Genomic DNA, 24,048 nt, shown 5'->3' on the forward strand with positions numbered 1-24,048 from the left:
TTTCACTCTTCTTTGTCTGCAGAATCAGTGAACAAACAGAAGCTTTCACTTAATATTCTTGTGCTGCACAGAACAAAGTATCTATAAAGGAAGCATGTTTATAGATCCGCTATATCATTACTGCAGGCTGTAGGCGAGAAGCGGATGACCAAGCATAACCCTAGCTTTTTTTCACCATCCTTTTACACCAAGGAAATATAACTTTGAATACAGACTCTGGTAATTTCAAATACTACCAGAAGCCAAACTTTAAAACAAGTTACATAGGAAGATATTCAATCCAGCTTCATCTTTGGTTTCTTACTATCTGTACTTTTTATTTATTAATCCAAATTAATTGATTGGAACACTGTGTTATCTCTTTATTATTAAATGCAAACAAAAGGGTTTTATATGCAACTATGATGACTTCCTTGCTGAAGGATTACACACAATTAACTCTATACACTCTTTACATTTTACAAAGACTGTAGATACCGGTCTAAAACAGAACAGCTCTGAACCAGACTCCAACATCTCTTTTCGGCGGTTATGTTTAAGTGAGAAGATGTATACATTATAAAGAGAAGTAATTTAAAACAAGCAGAGTGTGAACTGTATCCTGGCTTTCAGTATAATTGCACCATTGTTGACTTTAAACCACATGAACTAAAATACAGTTTTTATCATGCTGTTGAAGACCTTCAAGAAATAAGACATCTCACTATTTCCTTAAGTGGGTTATATAATTCTTCACCCCAAAAATCTGTCTAAAGAATAGACATAGTCCACAGAATTAAATGGGCATATTTGTACAATTACTATGCCCACTTTAACTGTCTTGCTTCTGACATAATTACTTCACAAAAAAAAATAAAAATCAAGACCTTAGACTGCTTTAAGTATCAGGTCACGTTTTATTATATTCATTTGTTGAACTAGTAAACAGAATCCATAATATATCAAGTTCTTTTTATCAGATTTACTTAAAATACGTTGGTCTGTCTTGTTAATAATGGCTTTCAGCCACATATTTCAGTGATTTGGAGTTTATGCCAGATTCAAATACTGATTACTTGCAGTCATCTAGGCATGTCTTATGTACACATATCTTAAATTTTGGAACTCTTTCTTTATGTCTCCACAATGTACTACGTAAAAATTAACTTTTTTTTTTTTTTTCAAGCAAAAGCTATGATTTTTCTGTCATTGATATTCACAAGTTCCTGAAAAATACTTTGGACAATCTGTTTCAGATTGTTGATTATTCTCTATTTTGACTGCCCATTGTTTATTAGCTATTCTCTAAGACTCCTGGTTTATTTTGTATCTATTCCTGATTATATGGCAAACATTAACAGGGTAATGGCACTTAGGATATATATTTACACTGTGTATAAATGATCGTCTCAACTAAAATTCTTAAAACATTCAGAAAGCATTAGTCACTATATAATTCTAGCCAACCATGTAACTCTGTATGAGAGGCACTAATCCTTCCTCTGGCAATCCACATACACCCTGAGGATAAGATTCAATTACCCTTATCTTCACAGAAAACACCTCTCCACTTTTTGGTTTTAAACACTGCAGAAAAAGTTTATTTATGACAAATTAAACTGGTATTAGCCTAGAAAAGAACTCTTAAATTCTTGGAGTGACATGTTAAATACAAGCAGAAATAGAAGTGACTAATTCACAGACAGCATTATAGCAGTTCTGACTCTCTCTTTCTTTTAAAGAAGTAATAATGCAGAAAAAAAAAAAAAAAACTTTAAAACTTTTTTTTTCCAAAAAAATGCAGATGGGGAAAGAAACTAAGACTATATCATTTCTTTGAGGAGTTGCTTCTCTTTAACCCCAAATCAAGAACTTTTGTTTAATCTCATAACCAGTCTTTCATCATACTGCAAGAGAACCTAAAACCAGCTAATTAAAGTAAGTTATGTCATAGCTTAAAAGACCTATAAAGTGTCTGGACTTTCTTTTGTTCTTGAGATAACCAATAATAAAACATACGGTTTGTGTAACAGTAATAACATCCGCCTTTAAAGTACTTCAGTCTTTTTAGAAAAAAATCAATTTAATAACATCCAGACAACACTGCAGTCAAGACATTCAATTTTCTCTACTAATGTTCCATGTTGCCAACATCAGCAGGTTCCTAAGCTACAGAGACTTGGTTAAAAAACTGCAGAATGCTTTGCAGCATTGTGGAGAGCAGACAAAAAAAAAATGGTTGCAATGCCAAAATACAGCTGCCCATCTTGTTGATGCTGTAAAAACAGGCTACAAGTTGATTTCACGTTTGTCTTTAGGATTGTTTTAAGATAAAGCAAATGAATATGTGTCATGTTTTCATCTTCCTTTTTTTGAAGGGTAGGGAAAGCATTTTTTCCCATCCTCTGGCAGAATCTAAATGTTTGGGGAATTTTATGCATAGCAAGAACTCAGATTCATTTCATATACAGCAGTTGAAGCCAATAGATTTGTTGGTCTTCTTTAAAATCACAAAACATATGTTTAGTTAAAATATAAAATAAAAATGTAACGTGAATTGAAATAAAGATCTTTAGTGATCACATGACAACTAGGCAACAGTAATGACTTTTAAGTATTATATGAGAACATAACTGTGTATAACTAAATGCACAATAAACATTGATCCTGTGAAAGTATACATTAAAGCCTCACATTGATTATTATTGCCTGCAAACACAGCATATTATGAAATCAAATCTAAATCCAGCAAATTTTGAGATTCTAATATCACTAAGGTTTTTAAGGCATTTCTCATACTAATACAAAAGGATTTATTAGATTATTTTCCTCTGCAATATCACAGCTTACTAAGAACAGTCTTGCTATATTTACAATGTCAAAATATGTTAAATATTATTTAAGTAGTTTCTTTCAATAACACATTTATTTATGTTCAGTTGGTAAGCTTTGATAATATCTCTGATTTCATCATAATGTGCTAGAGCATTTCATCAAGATTTGCTTGATTAACCTTCCTGGAATTTTCCAATACAAAGGAATTAGGACTGCGTTGTTTAAGAAAAGACAATTACTACGTACTTTCTGGGAGCAAATCTGAAGGAACAGTATCTTCTCTTGCCTCCCTCCCTGCCCCCTTCCTCTCAAAAAAAAAAATCAAAACAAAATCAAAAAACCCTCCTTTCATGCTTAGAATACAGTACCTACTGAAATATATACGTAATTAGACTAGTATGTGGGAGATAGAGGCACACAAAACAAAGAATGAAAATGTTCCTTCTTTCGAGGAAACAGTCTAGTAGATAATTCTGAATAGCCTTTCAATAACAATTCTTTAGCTCTTACACAAAATCAGGCTGATATCTCAAAATAAAAACAATCACTTAAATTAAGCTACTTTTGGAATTTACGTGGAGCCACATTATTCAAACTATTACAACACAATTTTTATTTAATATATTATCACTAATACATTATTAAAAAGAAGCTGTTTTTTATCGGTTGTCAGACAGGATACATCTGCAATGACATGCAATGCCTTTTGGAAAGATGTGTCTTGGAAAAGAACAAAATATTAATTTCTATTTACGTGGTGACTATGTTTTCACTTCCCACTTTTAGTGATTGCCACTGACAAACTGGCAAAACCTTCACAGCTGTATGAAGAATTTTGCTTATAGAATTTGTTCATTTCTATAAGAGAACAAGAAATTTCTTCTGCAATTAGTGATGACTTATTTAATATTATCTAAGATTATATAACTGAAATGGGTACTTTGCTGACAGGGTAATTGAGGTACACAGAAACTTAAGAACTTATCTGAATTAGAGCTATTACTCTGTCCATCACTATCCACCAGAGTATCAAAGTGACAGGAAAAAACATAAATTATAAGAAAGATGGCAAAGTAAGGTAGAATGGAGAACAAAAAAGCTGGAGAGAAAAAACACTAAGCAGTTCAGGGGTATGCTTTATAAATATTTTAGATGGCTTTGGAGAGAATGTAGTATAAAAATCGTGCAGTGCAAAAACAGAGGATTGTGAAGTGCACTGCATGGATAATTTTTAGGCACACTGTCATTAAGAATATTTATGATACTGCATTGTCAAAAATTCTTCCTTTCTAAAACAACAAAGCCAACAAAGACTGAAAACTAATGCATTGAAGCATGCACACAAAAATCTTTTAGCCTGAAACATTTCAGTATGAAAGATGTAAAAGATAATAAATTGATTTTTTTTCATTTCCTAATATACAATTTTTAAAACTGCATAATATATTAAATACAAGAATTGCATAGAATAACATATATGAAGTAAAAGCTGCTCCCTAAACATTATGTCCTTGCTAAACAAGGTAGAATCCTTCATGCTAGGCCTCCACAGAAGAAAGTATCTCTAGCAAGTTATTTGTCCTACTGCTCATTGCAATAGTTATGCTAATTATTATCTCAGATATAGCCATTCCTTCTGTCCTGGTTCCAGTTAGGACAGAGTTAATTTTCCTCATAGTAGCTGGTAGGGTGCTATGTTTTGGATTAGGATGAGAAGAGCGCTGATAACATGCTGATGTTTTAATTGTTGCAGAGCAGTGTTTACACCAGGCCAAGGACTTTTCGGCTTCTCGCTCTGTCCTGCCAGCGAGCAGGCTGGGGGTGCAGCAGGAGCTGGGAGGGGACAGACCCAGGACAGCTGACCCAAACTGGCCAAAGGGGTATTCCATACCATCTGACATCATGTTAAACAAATTTTTAGGGGTGGCTAGCCGGGGTGGGGGGGCCGGCTGCTTGGGGATGGGCTGGGCATCGGTCAGTGGGTGGTGAGCAATTGCATTGTGCATCACTTGTTTCATACACATTATTATTAGTACTATTATCATCATTATTATTATTATTATTGTTATTATTATTTTCCTGTCTTAATAAACTGTCTTTATCTCAACTCACCGGCTTCACTTTCCCGTTTCTCTCCCCCATCCCAGAGAGGGAGGGGGAGGGTGAGCGAACGGCTGTGTGGTGTTTAGCTGCCAGCCGGGTTAAACCACAACAGTCCTTTTTGGCGCCCAACGTGGGGCACGAAGGGTTGAGATAATGACAGATCTGACCAGTGTGTGTTAAACTAAAATTGGTATAACTATTAGACCTGCTTAATAGTTGCTAGTCACAATGTTGATTGCTTTAATCTCAAGTCTGCTGTGCCTGTTTTCCAAATTGAGTTTTATAGCACGTTACTTACTGTATGTGCTCCCTGTCATGCTGTTTCTCATTTCCAGGCCCTGGTTTAAGATCGTTACGGTACTGTGCAGTGTAACAATGGCTTATGAAATGATGAGATTTCTGGTCGTGACTCTAACCTGGTATTTGTACTCAGCACTGTCATCAACTCTATACTTCGGAAACCATATCTCGAACTATTAACAATTACACCTATTGCCTTTTTTCGTCAGGGAGCCAATCTGTGGAGGGACCAGGGGAAGGTATCTTTTCACACTTGTTCACTCTCCCTTTCTCCTTCACCATCCTCTTATCCTCCGAGCTAGTTACAGTAGTTCTCCAAGATGTTGAATATCCTTGGGATACTCAGACCAGCATGTTCTTGTTGTTATGTCTCCTGAATGCACTTTAGGTTTTGTTTAAGGTTAAACAACTACTTAGGAATCTCATCCAGAGATCTGTCATGAGGCGAGATAGTTGCGAGTGGCAGGGAGTGTGGGAGGATATGGGCAGGTTTCTAGAACAGTGGACACCTCCAGTGTTTTGGAAATTCACCCCTGAACAACTGCAATATCCTAAAAAACTGGTAGAATGCTTGAAAAAAGGGTGTCATGACTCCGGCAGTTCCAAAGTGACACAAATCACTGTAGCATGCTGGGGTCTGGCCTATGCCTATCGAGCTGCAATTGATGCTACTATCAACCTAGTGACAGACCCTGCGGCCACTCCAAGTCCTGTGACAGGTCCAACGGCCACTCCAACCCCTACGATGGGCCCTGCAGCCGCTCCAGCCCCTGCAGCTGCTCCATCTCTCGCAGCCGCTCCAGCTCCCGCAGCCGCTCCAGCTCCTGTGGCTGGGTCAGAGAAACGAGCTGTAGCAGTGCAAGTTGCCCCTGCAGAGGGTATTCCAACCCCTGTGGCAGGCCCTGTGGCTGGGTCAGAGAAACAAGCTGTAGCAGTGCAAGTTGCCCCTGTAGACAAGGTGATAAAAATGGTATAGAGATTCAGGTTGTTTAGAACGCAGAGAGTCTTCTGCTAGGTCTAGGTATAGAGAAGACGAGGCTGGGCCATCAGAGGTGCAGGAGGATGAAGATATCGAAAAATCAACAGTAATTACCCGAAACCTATACCAGCGTGAGCTACGAGATGTGCGAAAAGATTTTGGTCGCTGCATAGGTGAGCAGCTTGTCACCTGGCTGCTCCGGTGCTGGAACACCGGAGCCAATTGTGTGGAATTAGAGGGGAGGGAATCCAGATGGCTGGGATCCCTTGCTAAAGACGCAGGCATTGACAAAGCAATTGGAGAGGGAGCATGAGCTTACAGCCTCTGGAGGTGTCTCCTGTCAGCTGTGAAGGAAAGGTATCCCTTCAAGGAAGAACTTGTATGTCTACCAGGCAAGTGGACCACTATGGAGAAGGGAATTCAGTACCTGAGGGAATTAGCCATATGGGAGGTGATTTATGAGGACCTAGACAAGGGACAAATATCCACAGATCCAGATGAAGTCAAGTGTACATGACCCATGTGGCGGAAGTTTGTACGGAGTGCACCATCATCATATGCCAGCTCATTGGCAATAATGGCCTGGAAGGAGGATGAGGAACCCACAGTGGATGAAGTGGCTAAACAACTCCAGCAGCATGAAGAAAGTCTCTCCTCTTTCCTACAGGCCTGCATCTCGGCTGTGGAGAAACTTTCCGAAAGCATCCATCAACTAAAAGAGAATACTTTGGAGAAACTTTCTGAAAAGGTCCACCAACTTGAAGAGAGATTATTTTCCTCCCCACCTGTACAAACCAGTGTCTCAGCTACTAGGAGTAAGCATTCATCCGTGCAAGGAAGACAACAAAGAGGGTACACACCCAGTGCCACCCTGTGGTCTTACCTACGTGACCATGGAGAGGACATGAGAAAACGGGACAGAAAATCTACCACGACCCTAGAGGCACGGGTACGTGAGTTGCAAAAGAAAACAATCGGGAAAAAGGGGTTCTCTGAAAAGTTTGCTGCTCCAACTTCCAGCAGGCAGTCCTTTAAACACAGAAACGAAGATTCTGACCAGGACTAGAGGGGCCCTGCCTCCAGCCAGGGGGAGGAAAGGGACAATTGAGTTTATTGGACTGTGTGGATTCGATGGCCTGGCACGTCAGACACACAGAAGTATAAGGCTTTAGTAGACACCGGTTCACAATGTACTCTAATGTCATCAAGCTATAAAGGGCCAGAGCCCATCTGTATTTATGGGGTGACGGGGGGATCCCAGCAGTTAACTGTATTGGAGGCTGAAGTGAGTCTAACCGGTAATGAGTGGCAAAAGCACCGTATTGTGACTGGCCCAGATGCTCCGTGCATCCTTGGCATAGACTATCTTAGAAAAGGATATTTCAAGGACCCAAAAGGGTTCCGGTGGACTTTTGGCATAGCTGCCTTAGAGACAGAGGACATTAAACAGTTGTCTACCTTGCCTGGTCTCTCAGAGGACCCTTCTGTTGTGGGGTTGCTGAGGGTTGAAGAACAGCAAGTGCCAATCGCTACCACAACCGTGCACCGGTGGCAATATCGCACCAACCGAGACTCCCTGAGTCCCATCCATAAGCTAATTCGTCAACTGGAGAGCCAAGGAGTGATCAGCAACACTCATTCACCTTTTAATAGTCCCATATGGCCAGTGCGAAAGTCTAATGGTGAGTGGAGACTAACAGTGGACTATCGTGGCCTGAACGAAGTCACGCCACCACTGAGTGCTGCAGTGCCGGACATGCTAGAACTCCAGTATGAACTGGAATCAAAGGCAGCCAAGTGGTATGCCACAATTGATATCGCTAATGCATTTTTCTCCATTCCTCTAGCAGCAGAGTGCAGGCCACAGTTTGCTTTCACTTGGAAGGGAGTCCAATATACTTGGAATCGGCTGCCCCAGGGGTGGAAACACAGCCCTACCATTTGCCATGGACTGATCCAGTCTGCGCTGGAGCAGGGGAAAGCTCCTGAACACCTGCAGTACATCGATGACATCATTGTGTGGGGTGACACAGCAGAGGAAGTTTTCAAGAAAGGGAAGAAAACAGTCCAAATCCTTCTGAAGGCTGGTTTTGCCATAAAACAAAATAAAGGACCTGCAAGAGAGATCCAGTTTTTAGGAATAAAATGGCAAGATGGACGTCGTCAAATCCCAATGGCTGTGATCAACAAAATAACAGCTATGTCTCCACCAACTAGCAAAAAAGAAACACAAACTTTCCTAGGTGTCGTGGGGTTTTGGAGAATGCACATTCCAAATTACAGTCTGATTGTAAACCCGCTCTACCAAGTAACCCATAAGAAGAATGCTTTTGAATGGGGCCCTGAGCAACGACAAGCCTTTGAACAAATTAAGCAGGAAATAGTTCATGCAGTAGCCCTTGGGCCAGTCCGAACAGGACCAGATGTAAAGAATGTGCTCTACACCGCAGCCAGGGAGAATGGTCCCACCTGGAGCCTCTGGCAGAAAGAACCTGGGGAAACTCGAGGTTGACCCCTGGGGTTTTGGAGTCGGGGATACAGAGGATCTGAGGCCTGCTACACTCCAACTGAAAAGGAGATATTGGCAGCATATGAAGGAGTTCGATCTGCTTCGGAAGTGGTCGGTACTGAAGCGCAGCTCCTCCTGGCACCCTGACTGCCAGTACTAGGCTGGATGTTCAAAGGAAGGGTCCCCTCTACACATCATGCAACTGATGCTACATGGAGCAAGTGGGTTGCACTGATTACTCAGCGGGCTCGAATAGGAAACCCCAGTCGCCCAGGAATCTTGGAGGTGATTATGGACTGGCCAGAAGGCAAATACTTTGGGATATCATCAGAAGAGGAGGTGGTCCATGCTGAAGAAGCCCCACTGTACAACAAGCTACCAGAAAATGAGAAGAAATATGCCCTGTTCACTGATGGGTCCTGTCATATTGTGGGAAAGCATCGGAGATGGAAAGCTGCTGTACGGAGTCCTACACGACGAGTTGCAGAAGCTGCTGAGGGAGAAGGAGAATCAAGTCAGTTTGCAGAAGTGAAAGCCATTCAGCTGGCTTTAGATATTGCTGAATGAGAAAAGTGGCCAGTTCTCTATCTCTATACTGATTCATGGATGGTAGCAAATGCCCTGTGGGGGTGGTTACAGCAATGGAAGCAGAACAACTGGCAGCGCAGGGGCAAACCCACCTGGGCTGCTGCATTGTGGCAAGATATTGCTGCCCGGGTAGAGAACCTGGTTGTAAAGGTACGCCATGTAGATGCTCATGTGCCCAAGAATCGGGCTACTGAAGAACATCAAAACAACCAGCAGGTGGATCAGGCTGCTAAGATTGAAGTGGCTCAGGTGGACCTGGACTGGCAACATAAAGGTGAATTATTTATAGCCCCATGGGCCCATGAAACCTCACGCCATCAAGGCAGAGATGCAACATACAGATGGGCTCGTGATCGAGGGGTGGACCTGACCATGGACACTATAGCACAGGTTATTCATGATTGTGAAACGTGCTGCAATCAAGCAAGCCAAACGGTCAAAGCCTCTTTGGTATGGAGGACGATGGCTGAAATATAAATATGGAGAGGCCTGGCAGATTGATTACATCACACTCCCTCAAACCCGCAACGGCAAGCACCACGTACTTACAATGGTGGAAGCAACCACCGGATGGCTGGAAACATATCCTGTGCCCCATGCCACCGCCCGGAACACTATCCTGGGCCTTGAAAAGCAAGTCCTATGGCGACATGGCACACCAGAGAGAATTGAGTCAGACAACGGGACTCATTTCCGAAACAACCTTATAGACACTTGGGCCAAAGAACATGGTATTGAGTGGGTGTATCACATCCCCTAACATGCACCAGCCTCCGGGAAAGTTGAATGATATAATGGACTGTTAAAGACTACACTGAAAGCAATGGGTGCTGGGACATTCAAAAATTGGGATACACATTTGGCAAAGGCCACCTGGCTAGTCAATACTAGGGGAATCTGCCAACTGAGCTGGACCTGCCCAATCAAACCTGTTACGCACTGTAGAAGGGGATAAAGTTCCTGTAGTGCACGTAAGAAACATGCTGGGTAAAACAGTCTGGGCTACTCCTGCCTCAGGAAAAGGCAAACCCATTCGTGGGATTGCTTTTGCTCAGGGACCTGGATGCACTTGGCGGGTAATGCAAAAGAATGGGGAGGTCCGGTGTGTACCTCAAGGGGATTTAATACTGGGTGAGAATAGCTCATGAGTTGAATTGTATTACGTTAATTATTATATAATACTGTATGTCATCACTACCATGATTGCTATATACCATAGATGAAAATGGTGATTAATTAGAATGTATTGGAAAGAGTGTAACCTGAGCATGACATAAATGGTATGGAATAAAGGGTGGATATAAAGGATTGTTGTGGTTTAACCCAGCCAGCAGCTAAAGACCACACAGCCGTTCGCTCACCCTCCCCCCTCCATCTCTGGGATGGGGGAGAGAAACGGGAAAGTGCAGCCTGTGAGTTGAGGTAAAGGCAGTCTATTAAGACAGGAAAATAATAATAACAAGAATAATAATAATAATAACAATAATAATAATTAGTACTACTAATAATAATGTGTATGAAACAAGCGATACACAGTGCAATTGCTCACCACCCGCTGACCGATGCCCAGCCCATCCCCAAGCAGCCGGCCCCCCCACCCCGGCTAACCACCCCTAAAAATTTGTTTAACATGATGCCAGATGGTATGGAATACCCCTTTGGCCAGTTTGGGTCAGCTGTCCTGGGTCTGTCCCCTCCCAGCTCCTGCTGCACCCCCAGCCTGCTCGCTGGCAGGACAGAGCGAGAAGCTGAAAAGTCCTTGGCCTGGTGTAAGCGCTGCTCTGCAACAGTTAAAACATCAGCATGTTATCAGCGCTCTTCTCATCCCAGCCCAAAACATAGCACCCTACCAGCTACTAGGAGGAAAATTAACTCTGTCCTAACTGAAACCAGGACACCTTCCCACATGGAATATGAATATATATATATATATATATATATCACATCATTTTGTGAAAATAGTCAGCCAACTGTTACAGAGAATTCTCTCCTTATAGATTTCATAAGATACAGACAGTTTCACTGTGTTCTCTTTTGTTTCTTAAGAGACGAATCCTTCTAAGAGAATCTGTAAATTCCTGTGAATGCAGTGTTTGCTAGATGTAGCAAAACGTTACCATGAAACATTTGAGGACATAAGAACTTACATTAGATAATACCCCTGTGAATAAGAGAGGAAAGACTGGCCACAAAACATTATTATTTTTTATTTACTTCACTGTCAAGGTATCTTTCCAGAGGAATAGTCACAAAGTCACTCAGTCATATCAAAATTGAAAAGGAGATAAAATTAGCAGGTGGGGGGAAGACATCAGAAATATGGATTCAAATCCCAAAGATAGTTTAGGCTTAGACATATTCCACATATACACTACTTATATTCTTTCTTTAGTTTCTTTAAAAGCTCACTAAAGTTGAGATATTTCTAGATTCCTTAAATGAAAATTTTTCATACATCATCTGAGAATGGAAATCTTGTACCATCAAAAAATTTAATTGGCGAAATTATTAACAGGAAATAATGAAGCATATAGTTTAAATTAACACTTCTCAGACCACTGCTATAGGGAATTAGGTATAAATATAATTTGTATATGCAAAAATCTGTAAACTACTTAAAACAAAACAAAAAGTGGAAAAAAGTTTGCCTATGTTGTGTATAAACATTTGTATCTCAATAAGCAGTTATTAAAATACTTTCAAGCTCAGGTTATAGTTATCTTGTTTATCTCAAAAAACATTCAGAAAGAAATGTGAATACAAAGGACAGTTCAAAGTAGGATTTAAGAGCTATAAGACTGTTACTACCAGGCATTTATACAAACTCATCCACCTGATTAAGGAGTTGCTCACATTTACTTAGAAGAAATACGTAACATATAACTTGTCTGATAAAAACAGGTTCCCTTTTGAATACTTAAACAGCTGGAAAACAAGCTACAGTCCAAGTATGTCTCTGATATTACCAAATAAGTCTGGAAACACCTAACAGATATATATCATAAAGCCCTAAGTTTCTGAACGCCTAATTACTTAACAACAACAACAACATCAATTAAAGCTGTGCCCCCTTAAGAATAACACATTTTGAAGAGTAAACACGGAATAAGAAAGAATAATAAGCATGACTAAAAAACTAGTACTTTTTCCCACAGAATACTGAAACCTCACACGGCACACATGACTTGCTCAAACTGCACTTAGAACAGTGTTGTTACTCCTTCCACAGGCATATAACACGGCACTATCTCAAGCTACAAAAAACAAAAAAATAAATCATAAATAATCCAAAATTTATTTTATCAGAATATATTGAATCATAGATAGAAATTATTTCACACACAAACAAAAGGACCACTGCAGATTTATCATCAGGAAAATTCAAGGCATTTCTGCATTGCTATACAACATCCACACGTGTCACAACAAGGTAATTAAATTCTGTGCAAATTTCTGTATACAGATTGATAGAATCAAATACAGTTTTAATAAAACTTCACCGATTGCCAAGTATACCCCTCACTCTACCAAAGAAAGAGAAAAAAACGCTTAGTGCTACATCTGCTCCTTCTCCAGTCATGGTAAACTATTCAAAATCCACAACAGAGTACACACCCCTCTCTAGCTTCAAAAAGCACTGAATTATTAATGAATATTTTGGGATAAAGAAAAAAAACGTTTTTATGTTTAATGATGTCCCACATGGGAAGCATTATATAATGGACAAAAATGTACCATGGAGAGAAATATATCCTTAATATCTTATTATCCTAAGTTCACTACTACAGTAAAAAGCCACCTCTATCCTCAAGCAATATCACATATCACATTTTTGTCATTAGTGAAACATCCAGTTATCAAAAAATATTTTTAGATCATTAGAAAGATTGTAACTGATTTTTTAGTACACATAGACTTTATATTGCACAAGAAGCTTTGGGTTTCCCTTTAAATAAAGGTGATATTATACTTACTTTTCTGTCTGGCCAATTATATTTTGCAAATATCGTATCATATGTGTCCACAGCTCCATCAGTAATCAACATTATGGCTTGGCTGCAAATACTTCCTTGTCCTGTGTGGTTGAACTGTGAAAGGAAACATTAATTTTGGTACAACATTCCTACTAGATGAAAGTAGATGGCATCCCACTGGATAAACACAGATCTTGTCAAATCCCTAGTATGCTGAGAAGTAGGGGGAAAACTCTCAGGTTGAAAGCATTTTATTATAGATACGTTCTAACTGAATTATAACTTGAATTGTGTAACAGAATAAGGATTTGCTATCTATGCCCATTTTATCAGCTTTTAAAATACACTGAAACATAGATAAATATAGTACCTCCTCAAATTAAAAGTCTAAGTAGAAAAGAAAGGAAACTATACTTTTTCCATTTTAGATAAATGATATGTACTCATTCATACACATATGGTCTGTTCTGATATAATTTTAAAAGTACGAGCTACAAAAAATGAAGTAGCAATGAATGACTGATAATTTTACTGTGAATTACAGAGGATACACCAGTTAGAAACATAAAACTATTCATATGGCATTTGTATTCACTCAGGATTACATTCCATACATTATTTTTCATAAAATGTTAATCTGAGAGGACCAAGCCTCCCATATTCTCATATTCCTCAAAATGAATGTGCATATGTAATTAAAGTTGCTGAAGAACAGTACTAGAGCACAGGTACTTAGACAGAAATCAACATATCTTTGGAGTATGCAAGGAATGTTTCATCACTGCACTGAGAGAGGATTTTCTCTTGGTCAAAGAGCCAGTCACAGTTGGGCTGAGCCATCACATAAGTTTTGATCTCTTGATTCTGTAGTTGGCAACAGAATCTGAGTAGTAGTCTAAATCCATTTTTCTCTAATATATTCTTATTCCAGAATAGGTTCTTGTTTATCTGTTATTTTATATATTTAAGGAACTTGGGTGAAACATCTAGCATTAGCAACAAAATGGAAAAGTTTACAATTTATTTCCATTTTAGTTTCTATGTACTGAACATTAAAAAAAAAAAAGTGAAACTTGTAGCATTGTAGACAACTCTATTTTTATAGGTTGGGCTAAAATTTGAATATAATGATAATGAATGAACAATTCCCTTTGCTCTTCCAATTCTCTTCCTACGTAGTTTTCAGGTATGTTACCAACTTTTAAGTTGTTCAAGTTCTTATCCTACCACCTTTCTCTTGGTACAGAGAAAGCCAAATATTAATTACCCGTCTACCTTGTTCTGCCTCACCAGCCTATCTGTGCTGAGTAGTCCTCAAAAAAAAGGTAGTCTGGATTCAGCAATTTTTTCAGCAAATTTATTCAGAGTATTCTAGTTTGATTTGGGCTAGCGACTACTGTCTTTAAGCTTTCTGAAGTCTACTTACTCTCACTTATTTGTTGATCCTCCCAGAACTCTATAAAACCTTTTTAAAACCTTTTTGTAAAAACAGGTTCTTAACTTCTAAAAATCTCATCTTTGTAAATATGCAAATTTCCTACTTGTAGTAGGAAAGGGAGTGGATTGTGGGTTACAGCAGAACTCTGTTCTCTTTTCTTCTTCCTTTTCTACATACGAGCAATCCCATCCACAAATATTATTCAACAACCATCTTTATCACCTTTTGATCAAATGGGAACATTAGCTAACATGCTCTGGCTGCAGAAACACATTACCTAGAAAGCCCACATTACTCAGGGCTTTACAGTGAATTAGCTAGATAGGTCACTGCCTGTGAGAAAGCTGTCTGTGATACCTGCAAAGTAATTTATCCTTAAAATTCTTCAGTCATGCCTGTTTTTCCAGTCTTACCCACACACAAAACTATTAAAGTGGGATTCCTTAATTAGTATGATCTTAAATGTATTTCCTCATAAAGATGAAGTTATGTAGTCAAGAGATATATTCAAACAGAATGGTTTGGGTTTGAAGGGACCTTAAACACCATCCAGTTCCAATCCCTCTGCCATAAGCAGGGACACTTCTTGCTAGATCAGGTTGCCCAAAACCCCGTCCAGCCTCACCTTGAACCCCTCCAGGGATGGGGCATCAACAACTTCTCTGGGCAACCTGTTCCAGTGCCTCACCACCCTCATAGTAAACAGTTTCTTCCTCAGATCTAATCTAAAGCTACCCTCTTTTAGTGTAAAGCCATTACCCCTTGTCCTCCCTGACTGAAGGAGGTTTGAAGGACCAGAGACAAGTCTGTCCCTGATAAAGCCCTTCTCTAGTCTTCATATGGACAACACACTTTGAAAGAAGCAAGTTACAGTAAAAGGGAAATTCATGAAGAAGGAATGCCTTCATATATTTAGTTTAAAACATTAATCTATATGCATCTGCATTATTCTACATGGTTATCTGTTTGAATATTTTGAAGAATGAGATTAAATTCAAATGCTTTGATGAGTAATATCTTCTCATATTTGTCTAGAACTTTAATTTTATTGAATAGCAAGAGTGATGAAAGTGTTTTCCATAATAATAACAATGACAAGGGACTTATGATGAACTACAATTAACTCAATGATTCATCAGTTAGCAGCAAAAATTTCAATGCATCCTGACATTTAGAGCATTTGGTTGTGATTAACAGTCTTTGAAATGTCACAGAATTTTATTTAATTGGCTATGTTTTTTTTTTAAAGGTAATCACTGCAAAGACCACGTTTATCGCCAAAAGAGATAATTGCAGTCATCACATGACATAGTAGGTGCCTAAGTACTGTACCAAGCACTTCTATGTTCTTACAGCAACTAATGAACACTGCATAAATCAATGGTTGGAAAGAATGTGAAAGTGGATTTTAAACATGCTTTTCAAAGAACAGTATCAACATCTTCAGGTCTTAACAACCTAGGCAAACACTGAATTTGAAATGCAGGTAATTGCAAGACAAAATTATCTGAATTTAATTACTGTAACCCCTGAACCATTCTAAAAACCCAGCTAGAATCTCAATATGACTATCTAAGACAAAGCTTTTTTTTTTTCTTCCTCCACTAAGACAAAGCTGTTTTTTTTTCCTTTTCCTTTTCTTCCTCCACTACCTAAGACAAAGCTTTTTTTTTTTTTTTTCCTTTTCCTTTTCTTCCTCCATACGTGCACCTTCCCCCACCTGCATTTTTTCTTTCTTTTAAATGTACGCTAGACATCCTTAACTAAACTGTAATTCACAAGAACCAATTTCTGGCATATAAAGGTCACATGCTGTACACAAAGTAGAAAATGGTTAGCTGTATTGTTTTAAGGATAGCTTTTATTTCTGTCCTAGGCTGCATAATAGAAACTCTCAGAGACCTTTTGATATGCCCGTATATAATAAAAAAATATTTTTTATACTGTGTATTCTGGAAGTATACATGCAAGAATGCTAGAACCTATTATATTCCTTATTATAGTCTAAATTGAAACAGTCATTTTCCCAGCTTTAAGAGATCTGAGCATACATGGGAGCATGATCCATCATGTTTTACTGGATATGAAGTGTGAATCTCTGTCAAGGACAAGCTGTTGTTAAAAAGAAATATAGAGGATTACTTGGACATGTCCATCACTAATATTAACATTACACAATATTAACTAACACCAGCTGGACTGTCACCATGATAACCATCTCAGAAGAGATTAGTCTCTATCTGTAGTCCCAACAAGAATGCCTAAATATGCATGGAACTACATTCTCATCATAACTGGTCATCTAGAAAACATAGTCCATACATTTCAACCCAGTAATTTGGCATCAAATCACTGTTTTGTATTTGAACCACATTGCAATTTCCCACTCTCCCTCCCCCCCATTGGAAAAACTTTTAAAAGCCTTTCAATAATCTTCATTGAAAAACTTTAAGTAATATATCTTGTAAAGACTATTTTAATGGTTACTCTTAACCATTAAAAGTCCAAGTGATTTTTGTTTTCATTCACCTACCAGCCATTTTAAATAAAGGGAAAGCTTTTTGGGAAATACCAAAGCATTTTCATTTGTATCTTAATTTGCTAATACCAAATTTAAAAGAAAGCTACTCTAATATGCTGATGATGCAAGCAAGTTTGTAGCATCCAGGCACATAGCAGGAGTTGTTCCTGTTGGAAATATTTAGTAGCTTTCACTGACTCATTAATGCAGTTGAGAGGTTATCAACAAGATGAAAAGAACAAGGATTTGTCTTTCTATTAAAAAGAACGAACCTTGGGTAAGATGGAGCATTCTAAATGAATCAACAGAAAACAATTTTCATTATCTTGCTCACTGGGAATTGTATGTAGAATCATTTCAAGGAACTTTACAGCTGATATTCCAGCTCTTGGAATGGGAAAGTCCTGAGATAATAGTTTAAGATTTCTTTAGGATTCATTGATCACTGATTGCTAGTATTTCACCTTGGGAATCTTGGCACTTACACGTTAATGAAAGTAACGTACTTTTTGAACCGGTTCCCTTTTTTTTCTTAGTCTTGAGGCTAACTGGAATACCTCACAGTTTCCTCCTCAGAATTTTCTCTGGCCTTTGACATATTTGGAATTTACAATATGCTACATATGTCTTGCTTAACGAGCTTTGCTGCAGCGTTGTGATATAGCAGTTTACAGATTTACTAGCGCTTATTAATTTAGAGAACCTGGAGAAGAGAGCTGCTTGTAATTAGTTTTTAATAAAAAAAAAAAGCGAACTCTGTTTCCTTTACAACAACCTTAAATCTAAACTGATATTAACAGAAGTTGTTAACAGTGGCCTTAGTCCTACCACACTACCTAAGCTTTTCATTCATAATATCATGAGAAATATTTGATATGGGCATTTTATTTTTGTTGTTTTTCCACTTCGTACTGACCCTCTTTAATTATTACTACTGTTCACATTTTTCTTCTCTTTCCTTGCTCTGTCCAAAATTCTCAGGAAGATATAGAGTCGGATGAATCAAAATATTGCTAAAATCATTCTCTACTGGAATATGAAGCATTGCAATATATTTTACATTTGCCAGAAATGACAAAAAATATCTCTGAAATACATTAAAAAAAAAAATCATGATAACCAGTAAGACTCATGTATACCTTGTGATAAATGAAAAGCATTTCAGGCAAATACACTAGGTCAGATTTTTTTTTCCAGTACAATTTGCTTGACAACTAAGAATGTTACGATGATATGGCATTTGGGTGAGAAACTAGATGCCCTACACTAGATTATCTCCACGATCATGATGTTCATCTCCCACTGACTGCATTTGTGTTCATAGATGTTATTAACAAGGATGTTACCAGAAATCAAAAGTTGACCTCAACCTTTTGGTAGATAAATAGTTAAAATAATACCTCTGAGCTGATGAGGTTAAGCTTTCCATTTCTTCCTCTTAAAGTATTAGATAACAAATATACAACTGTTCAAATAGCTTCATTTATATAAGCTATGTGATGTTAATCATGTCAGAAGTCAAACCAATGAGCAGTTTTTGATCCTAGCATTTATTCTCAAAATGCTTATGAAATACACAAATTCGTGTAATACCTAAAATGTTAGCCCTTCCAAAGGGAAGGAGAGGAAAAAAAAAAAAAAAAAAAAAAGGAATGATTTAAACTGAAATTTTCATGTTACCCTGATGTTTTAACACCTACAGTAGCTACTGAAATCAACTATGTTTAACATAACTCAGGCATGTGTAGGTGTATAGTGTGTATACACAAACAAATAAATATAAAATGCTAGTAAATATAAAAATGTCAGCTTGATCTTTCACCATATATAGGTTATAGACAGTTCTTGCTCTATGGACAATATTTTACTCTCATTACTATTTTGGAGTGAGTTCTAATTTATCTTAAAATTGACAGTAATTGCTAAAGAGCAGGAAAAGTGTCAACAGTGCAAATCTGAAAAGCATTAACTTACTTCATTGAGCATGTTGAAAGCTTCATTTAAAGCAATGTCCAGCATTCCAATTCCTTTTGCAAAAAGCTTGTCAAGGTGTTCCCTGAAATGCTGAAACAAACAAGAATGTTTTGTCAGATTGTTGTTACAACACATATATTGATATCAATGATTAATGATTTCTTCTTGAGACCTATTTCTTTAGTTTAAATGACAGTATATTACATTCATAAAACACAGTAATTCCTGGTCAATCCTTTTGACTCTTGAAGTCACACTAACTAAAGTTATCTCTCAAGCTCTTTTCGTTTGCTTTTTTGTTTGTCTATTTAGGGACACAACTACATATACTAATTTTTACATTATTTCTAATTTTTCAACTTTTTGGTTTCAGGAAATATTACTTAATAAAAATAATTCATCCTGAAATTTATCTTTGCGATCCTGTTTTTTGTTATGAACTCTCTCCAAAAGATGATAGACACCCACTTCAGTTTAAGTGCAGTTTATCAATGTCAGAATAATATTTAGATTGTTAAAAACTCATCTATGCAAGAAGACAGGGCTTGCTAGATATATGTGATTATCTTCAGTTTTATGTTGTGTAGTAATAAGCCTAACTTTTGCAGTTTTAAATGACTCGTCAATTATGCAGTTCCATACTTGCTGTTTGTGAGCATTGGCAAAATTTTATAGCAAGCAATTCTTAGAGGCTTATATGCCAGCATTCATCCTATATTTCCCTATATTTCTAATCATATGCTATTTCCCCAGATAGGCCAGAAGGTTGAACAACTTCATGAATTTTACACTCAGCTAAAATATAGGACTTCTCTAAATTTTGTAAAATATGTATATTAAATTGTAACTTTTAGAGAAAGTAAGCTAAACACATTTTCAAAAGAATGGCAACACTTCTTTCTGAAAATAAGATGTTTAGAGGAAAAGGAGTCCTTTAGGTTTATAAGGAGCAATACATCATTAAATACAGTATCATGAACCATGCTGCCATAAAAGTACACTCAATGAAATATCAACAAGAATGTATGTCAGTCCCCTGATTTTATCTGATAAAACAAAATCTTTACCTTTTATAACAAAATAAAATGTTTTATAATGTTTTATAAAAAAATTAAAAGATATTACAGCAGTGGTAGATTCCCTCCTATTTCATTATTAAATTTCAGGAAGTTGAAAGAGGAAAATTTACAGCCTAGCTCTAGGCAGTTTTGAAGCATACACTATGGCCACAGTAAAAAAAAAAAAAAAAAAAAAAGCCAAAATGATTTTTTCCCCCCTATTTAAACATAGCTAACTTCAGTAATTCTATTCATTATCTGTACAGTACTAGAGATTGCAATATTAAATATATTTTATAAATAAAGCAATTTGGAATAAGTAAATAAAGACATGCAGTGGTGAGTACCATGGGAAGCAAAACTTTTGTGAAGCATTATTTCAGTCTCCACAATTGGATGGAAAAGCTCAATAGAATAGTAAAAAATATTTTTTTTATTTGTCAGTTCATTAGTCTTAAAGCATTATCAAATTTGATAAAAGAAAATCAAAGTAATTATATTTGTAGAATTAAAATGCTACTGTCTGTTAAATTATGCCCTATGTCATTAATTTTTTACAAAAAAATAAGAATGAATATAAAATACCCAAATATTCAATAAGCACATTGACCTCTTGTGATTCTGTAGCCCATTTGTCATTTCAAATTATCTCTGAAATTTAGGTACAAGCTGATCATAAGCCACATGGGCATATTCTTGACTTGAACTAACATGGCCTGGAAATTGAGGTTGGCAATGCAAAGACAGCAGTTTCCCAGACAGGGGCTCCGTCAGCTGTCAGCGGCACAAAGCAGCATGCTTTACGTAACTATTTCAAAACACAGCTAGTCTGCAGTCAGATTAAAAGACCACTGACTTCAATGCATGTGGCCATCAAGCCGTATACAAACAAGACTGTTCCAATCATTAAAGCTTTTCAGAAACTCAGAAAATACACCTTTTTTAAAATAAACAAATAAATAAATAAATAGATTTAAGCTTACATTGATTAGAAATTGTTCATTGGAATTCTTCAGAAACTGAAATATATCATGTTTAGAAAATTCTCCAGGAGACATCTTAGCCCAATGAGTTTTACGTATAGATGATATTTTTTAAATCAGACAGTGTAGATTACTGTTAAGCATCGAAAACAGGCAGTTCACTACTGTTGATGCCAAAACCAATTTCAAAACATCAAAGTTATGTATTGACCAGAAGCTTTGAAGCTGTTGGAGCAGCCCTATGCTTACAGTCTGCCTCCTCGTCACATGGGACTGAGGTCAGTTTACAGGCATCACAGATGCTTCTACTAACACAGTTAATTCACCCCAAAACAGAGTTCTATGAAAACTGGTAAAGCCAAATTTAGTAGTGGAAATACCTTTTCTTAAATCAGATATGTTAAAATAAATAATTATTACAAATCATATTTCTGTTTGTAATACTTTACTGCTTCATAATTAAACTAGAATTATTTTGCTACTAAAAACCAATTGTTTATAAAATCTCTGAGCATTTCATGAATGAGCACTGTGGAAAGTTTATGACAAAGCATCTACATTATCAAGTATGAACATACGGCATAAACAGATTACCAAGAATTACTAGTAAACACTATAATCTCTAGTGTATAATTCAGTTCACATGATCTGTCAGAAAAATTCAATATTTTTTCTTGCCATAGCGTGCTCTCTCTCTCTGTATATAAAAACACACTTTCTGAAAAACACTTTGTGAAATATAATAGTGACGTTTGATATAAAAAATGCTAAAAATGTTAAAAATCAATTTAATGCACTGTGATTTTTAACAAATCATTGTTTTCTGCCTCCAGGCTTCTGAGTGAACAGATGCTACAGAAGGTGATTCTGCAAAAGGACCAAATGACTAAAATGAGTCTCTGTGTTTTTACTGACTCCATTCTCTATCTTTGAAGCGTTTTCCATCTTCTCTTTGTTGTTTGAAAGTTTCAACACTCTGCATGACCGCTAGAAAAAAAAAAAATCACACAACATGCCACTTAATATTCATTTCCCTTTGATCACACCAGATGCCCCGGGTGTGTGGCATTAACTGGATCCGTGTGAAAAGAAGTCATGTTTTCTTTTACAGGCAACACAAGTAACAGCATCCTCAGATAGTCCACTCTATACCTAGCTGAGGTTTTTATTAGTAAACAATCAAAAATTACTAGTGCACTCCTGCCAGTCGCGCTATAGTGCCCCTTTTGTTATTAGAAAAGACAAGGCATTTTTAAAGGATTGTATCCTTGGTATGAGGATTACAAAGCTTCAGCCTAGTGTGCCTAGTAAAATTAATCAACAACTTGCCCACACAACATCTGCAACTGCTATCCAATAATTTGGTTCCTTATAAATGCACTGCAAGACAGAAAGATATATTTCAACCGTCTGCTACTGAAAAAAATGTCAGGACAGGACCTTAAAAGCTGAATCATCAGTTTAAAGAAGAAGAATAGATGATTTTGGAATGAGGTAACAAACACTTCAATTTTACTGTCAATAACTTTCATAAATCAAACATACCAGAAAGTGGGAATCCCTTTTGTAGCAATTCAAAAAGCCATTATATCATCTTCTAATTTAATCTTTACATTTTCAATAGCTCTTTTAGTAACAAACGGCATAAGCAGTAATACTGGGCCACCTCAGCTTCTCTCTACTGTCATATTGGAGCCCTTGTAGATTAGTACCTGAATTACCTGGTGTTTGAATTGAATATCTGGTACAACAGTGTGCACAAACATTCGCATGCAACTGGATGCCTAATTTCCATGAGCAATTACCATAACATGCAATATCTAATTGTGGACTCAAATACCTAATTGACATGCATAATCTTGGTAACTCTGAATGCAAATTAGGCACACAATTATGACAATCAGACTCTGATGTCTGATTACAAAATTATAGGGCTCAACACAGGAGAAGTCTTGTCTTACTACAATGAAGAAGCTTGGATGTGTTCAGCTGTGGAGGTATCTAAGATCAGTTTAGACATGGCTGAAAAACATAACTTGAAGAGAGTGAAGAGACAAATGTACTTGTGTTTCAGCCAGGACAAGATCCTTGCATGCTTCTGTGGAGGGTTCAGCCAGGAACATCAGTGATGCGTACACTTGGTCTTGTCTTTTGCATGCTGCCCATTTTGTCTGCTCCTCGGTTGTTTATAAATGCTGTCTACTGTCATAAACAGGAAATCCCAGAGATCCTAACAATGAATATTAATCCATATGTACAACCCGCAAAGGTTTTCTCTCCTTTTCTTTTTAAATTTTGTAAACTTTGTTTTAGATGGTCATCTAAGTCAGATACAAATCAACAGATAGATATGCTGGACCTAGAATCAGGAAATGAGTTCTTGTCTTAGCTATAGTTACAAATATGCCTGTTTGATGAAATATGGGGGTATATTGAACAGCATATACTGTGGTTTTTTTGGGTGATTTTTTTTTTTAATCTTTTGTCTTCCAAAACCAAATCTTACAGGCTGTTCTACTGGCTTCACAAGGTTTACTCTGAGATTATAAAAACTGACTGATATCTATAGTTACAACAAGATCTCACTTCACAAAATCTCACTTCCTGAAAGTAAACAGTACCTCAATACACTCCTAATAAAACAGAAGACTCTGCTACAGTCAGGGAATTTTTTGGCCTCCATTATGGTTATATCAGGATACTCCACAATCTGCCAGCTTTTATCATTCTTAAGAAGAAAAAGAAAGAAGACAAAAAGTATTTCCCTCTTCATTTGACAGCTGAGGAAACAAACACATCTGAAAACC

The 24,048-nt window shown here is 37.3% G+C and overlaps 1 protein-coding gene across 32 annotated transcripts in view; it reads right to left on the reverse strand.

Moving 5' to 3' along the window:
* Positions 1–24,048, reverse strand: part of CACNA2D3 (calcium voltage-gated channel auxiliary subunit alpha2delta 3) — a 509,008-nt gene that overhangs the window by 225,611 nt on the left and 259,349 nt on the right. For all 32 annotated transcript variants that reach the window (XR_014571619.1, XR_014571620.1, XM_083795939.1 and 29 more), the window contains 2 exons: positions 19,201–19,290; positions 13,268–13,381 (listed from right to left, as the gene is read on the reverse strand). Coding sequence is in view for 30 of the 32 variants with exons in the window: in XM_083795939.1 (XP_083652065.1) it covers positions 13,268–13,381; positions 19,201–19,290 (204 nt within the window). In the remaining 2 variants the exon portion in view is untranslated. The remainder of the gene's footprint in view (positions 1–13,267; positions 13,382–19,200; positions 19,291–24,048) is intronic.

The sequence above is a fragment of the Anser anser genome (genome assembly GCF_964211835.1).
Source record: "Anser anser genome assembly, chromosome: 12".
In the NCBI taxonomy this organism is placed as follows: domain Eukaryota; kingdom Metazoa; phylum Chordata; class Aves; order Anseriformes; family Anatidae; genus Anser; species Anser anser.